At 59.1% G+C, this 3,350-nt stretch overlaps 2 protein-coding genes across 2 annotated transcripts in view; one reads left to right on the top strand and one right to left on the bottom strand.

Moving 5' to 3' along the window:
- The first annotated feature begins 502 nt into the window (after positions 1-502).
- Positions 503-1,230, top strand: SDRG_14589 (hypothetical protein). Its single transcript, XM_008620727.1, has one exon. The coding sequence runs from the start codon at positions 519-521 to the stop codon at positions 1,179-1,181; it is 663 nt and encodes a 220-aa protein (XP_008618949.1). The 5' UTR covers positions 503-518; the 3' UTR covers positions 1,182-1,230.
- A 2,075-nt stretch (positions 1,231-3,305) lies between these two features.
- Positions 3,306-3,350, bottom strand: part of SDRG_14588 (hypothetical protein) — a gene marked incomplete at its 3' end in the record, with an annotated part of 648 nt that continues 603 nt past the window's right edge. Inside the window, exon 2 of the mRNA XM_008620726.1 lies at positions 3,306-3,320. Coding sequence (XP_008618948.1) covers positions 3,306-3,320 — 15 coding nt within the window. The remainder of the gene's footprint in view (positions 3,321-3,350) is intronic.

Here is a 3,350-nt window from a genome sequence, read left to right as displayed (position 1 = left end):
GATACATGGGCGGGTCTTTTTCTCGTGCTAGACGTGCAATGAGCGCTGTGCATCACCACACAACGAACGAGCGCTGAGTTTGCTTCCTATCAGTCCGTATTCGAGCTGTCGAAGACACCATATTTGGCTTATATATTCCCCACCCAAATATCCACAGCTTTCATACGCATACTTGGTGTATAAGCTTATTATTACATGTACATCCAAGTGAAGTCCCTGGGCTCACAACCAGCATTACTACTGCCTACTCCAACAATCGATTTACCTCCCTGCTAGCTCTCCCTGCTAGCTCTCCCTGCTGTACGAGTGACATCCACGGTAGGTGGATTGTCGCGAAACACTATTACAATGTAATAGCTATCAGTTGTACTGTGATAGCATTCTGTACTATGTACCGAAAGCTGTCACAGCACGCCTGATAGCTCGACTGATAGTGAAGTGATTGCACCCGATCCCTCTCTTCGGACCATGCTTGGATATGTACATATTGAATCCCATTTTCCAATTTCCCACGCGCCATGTCGTCTACGCTTCTGACCTCGCTTGCCGTCCTCGTCACGGTCGTCGCCGGCACGGACATTGCGGCCTGCGGCGAGACACCGACGCCCGCCCCGACGCTTGCCCCGACGCTTGCCCCGACGCTTGCCCCGACGCTTGCCCCGACGCTTGCCCCGACGCTCGCCCCGACGCCCACACCGACGGCGGGTCCCTGCGAGCTGGCGAACGGCACCGCGATCACGATGGCCTGGGGTAACAACTACGTCTCGCGTTGCGACGGCTGCATTCGCAACAGCAAGTACCCCGGCGCCGTCGTCTTTGACACGACGACGCCCAACCCCAAGTCCGTTTGGACCGTGGTGCACACGGACGTCGCCGGTGACTTTGCCTTCAAGTCTGAGAACGGCATGTACCTCGCGCGCTGCTTCAACTGCCACAAGAACGACGGCCTCGACTCGGCCTTCGCCTACATCTCGGACTGGTCGAGCACGAAGGATGCGCAGTGGACGTGCATGGACGCTGGCAACGGTCGCGTGGCGCTGCGCAACAGTGCCAGCTCCAAGTTCATCGGCGTGTGCAACAACTGCGCCTCGACGAATCCCTATTTCCCGTATACGGCGTTCGTCAAGGAGCCCGTGGGCGACTGGTCCGCGCAGTACACCATCACCAAGGTGCCCAAGTGAGCGCTTTATGCTTTCGTAACATCGTAACATCCGATCGTATTTCATGGCAGTTTGACCTCAGGAGCATGGCGTCGCTGTCCGCCACGCTCAGCAGCGCGCACGACTGTCGACCATTCGCGTAGTCTACAGCCTGCAGAACATACTTTAGCAATTGTTCGTCCGTTAGCTGCCGCTCTCAGGAGTGTGTACCGCTTGCGGAGGCGGGCGCGCAACCGATCGTGTCGTTATCTCAAGCGCGAGCCCGGGCGCAGCGGCTGCTTCGTCTTGGGCAGCGCGTTCATGAGGTGCAGCATGCCACTACGGTGACGTTCATGGCGTTTGTCACTAGCCTCCGGCGGCGCCGCGGAAGGTCAAGTTCGTTCCTTGCATCGTCCTTGACGGTGCACCCAAACGCACGTTTACGCTGGCCTTGTCGGCGGCCAGCGCGCGCGTCGGTGGCAGCGTGTGTCGCCAGGTACCTCGACGTCGCGCCGCACCCATTCGGCTCTCCCGCGCCACGGACGGCAGGCCCGTCACACTGGCGAAACCTGCACCGAACGAAAGGGCTAGGGTTTCTACACCCGACACACCTTTGTCGTCGTCCAGTGTATAAAAACACGGAGCGGCGCTCGTGTAGGGCGAAAGGACGGGCGTCTGTGCAGCGTGGTGGTGTCGGGCGACGGCCTCGCGGTTCTTTACTACGACACGAGCGGCGCCGTGGACGCGGCCGCCATGGAGTGCGTGGATGTTGTAGACATCGCAGCGAGCGACTCGCACGACGACGGCAAGGACGCGGCGGTGAACGGCAGCAGCACCACCGAGTCGGACGACGACAATAACTTGATGCTGGACCTTGTCGAGCTAAAAAAGGCTCGACGCCAAAAGGAGGAAAGTGAGTGACCACGGCTACCACCGACGCCAACTCGGTGCATTTGGTGGTGACAGCGGCGGCATCGTGACCACGCGGCGTACGGACTCGGACAACAACCGATTAGGCCCGCACAAGTACCGGAAGGTCTTCACCATCCCCGTCTGCCGCGCACCGAGATGGACGCACCTTGGCGTGGGCCGCGCCGCCATACGCGGGGCGATACGACTGTCAGCATATATTGCTCAAGATGTAGCCACAGACATCGCGGCGCGAGCTTAGGGGCTACCAGCGGCAGCAGTGCGGCCGAAAAGAAAGATGTCGAGAAAGACCAGCACGACGCCTCGGTGGACCACCGCACGTGTGACGAAATTGAGATGCTGCTGGCCGATGGATGCAACCAACATGAGCAGGTGCTGGCGCTGGGCAAAGCTGCTGCCCACCAGAAGCAAGCTATCTCCCTGCTGCAACGCGACTCGACTGTGCAACAAGCCATCGCTTTCCAGCTGCGCAAGGAAAACGCGGTGATCGCAGTCGATCTCACAGCCTCTAAAGCGACGCTCGCAGCCAAAGTGCAAGTCCGCATAAAGCAAGTCGACAACATGCAGCGCCGTCACGCACAGCTGCTTTCGGTGTACTGCGCTGCTGCCATGAGCACGATTATAGAGCCGCAAGCGACGATCTCTCGGCTGGAGTCGCACATCTGCGCTATCGCCCGTCCGAGGCAACTGAAGGGTAGCTCGGGCTTTTCAAGGGTCTCTCTTTGTCATCTAATTGTACCTCCTATTTCAAAGGGACGTCAAGGCTGCGCAAAGTGTTTCGCGTTATCTTTGTTGTTACATAGACTTGGCATACGTAGAGACTAGCCATCTCCTTCTTCGTCATTCGCTCAAGGCCGTGGCTGCGGAGGTCAGGCGGCGGCGCGGGGGCTCATCTTGCTCTTCTGTCGTCGTTCGAGGACGCTTGCGGCCGCGGGTGAGGCCCATGACGACAAGCTTTGTCCTTCCAGTCTTCGCGATCGGCGGCAAAGCCGAGCATTTTTTCTCAAGGTCCTCGAGAGATGCCAGCGACTGAGGCGAAGTCAGCGACTGAAGGTCGCAGTGCAGGAGATCGGCGGCATGATCTTGGCGCGCCCTAAAAACGGGCGGACGTGGCGAAGAAGCGGTCAGCAGCCATGTTGGCCAGGACGTCTCTGACGAACACGTGGCCCAGCAGGCGCCAGAGCTGGCAGGCAACGACCTCACCAAGGGAAGAAAACTTGGTTGTTCCCTTGGATCTCACTCAGTGGTACGCTGTCGCAGCGGTCGTAGAGCGCAACTTCG

Source organism: Saprolegnia diclina, assembly GCF_000281045.1.
Source record: "Saprolegnia diclina VS20 unplaced genomic scaffold supercont1.75, whole genome shotgun sequence".
In the NCBI taxonomy this organism is placed as follows: Eukaryota; Oomycota; class Saprolegniomycetes; order Saprolegniales; family Saprolegniaceae; genus Saprolegnia; species Saprolegnia diclina.
The sequence above is the reverse complement of the archived record's forward strand: the minus strand, read 5'-3'. Positions and strand labels throughout refer to the sequence as shown.

Excerpts from the sequence above, each read along its gene's own strand:
- SDRG_14589 (XM_008620727.1), top strand. The coding sequence starts at position 519 with ATGTCGTCTACGCTTCTGACCTCGCTTGCCGTCCTCGTCACGGTCGTC.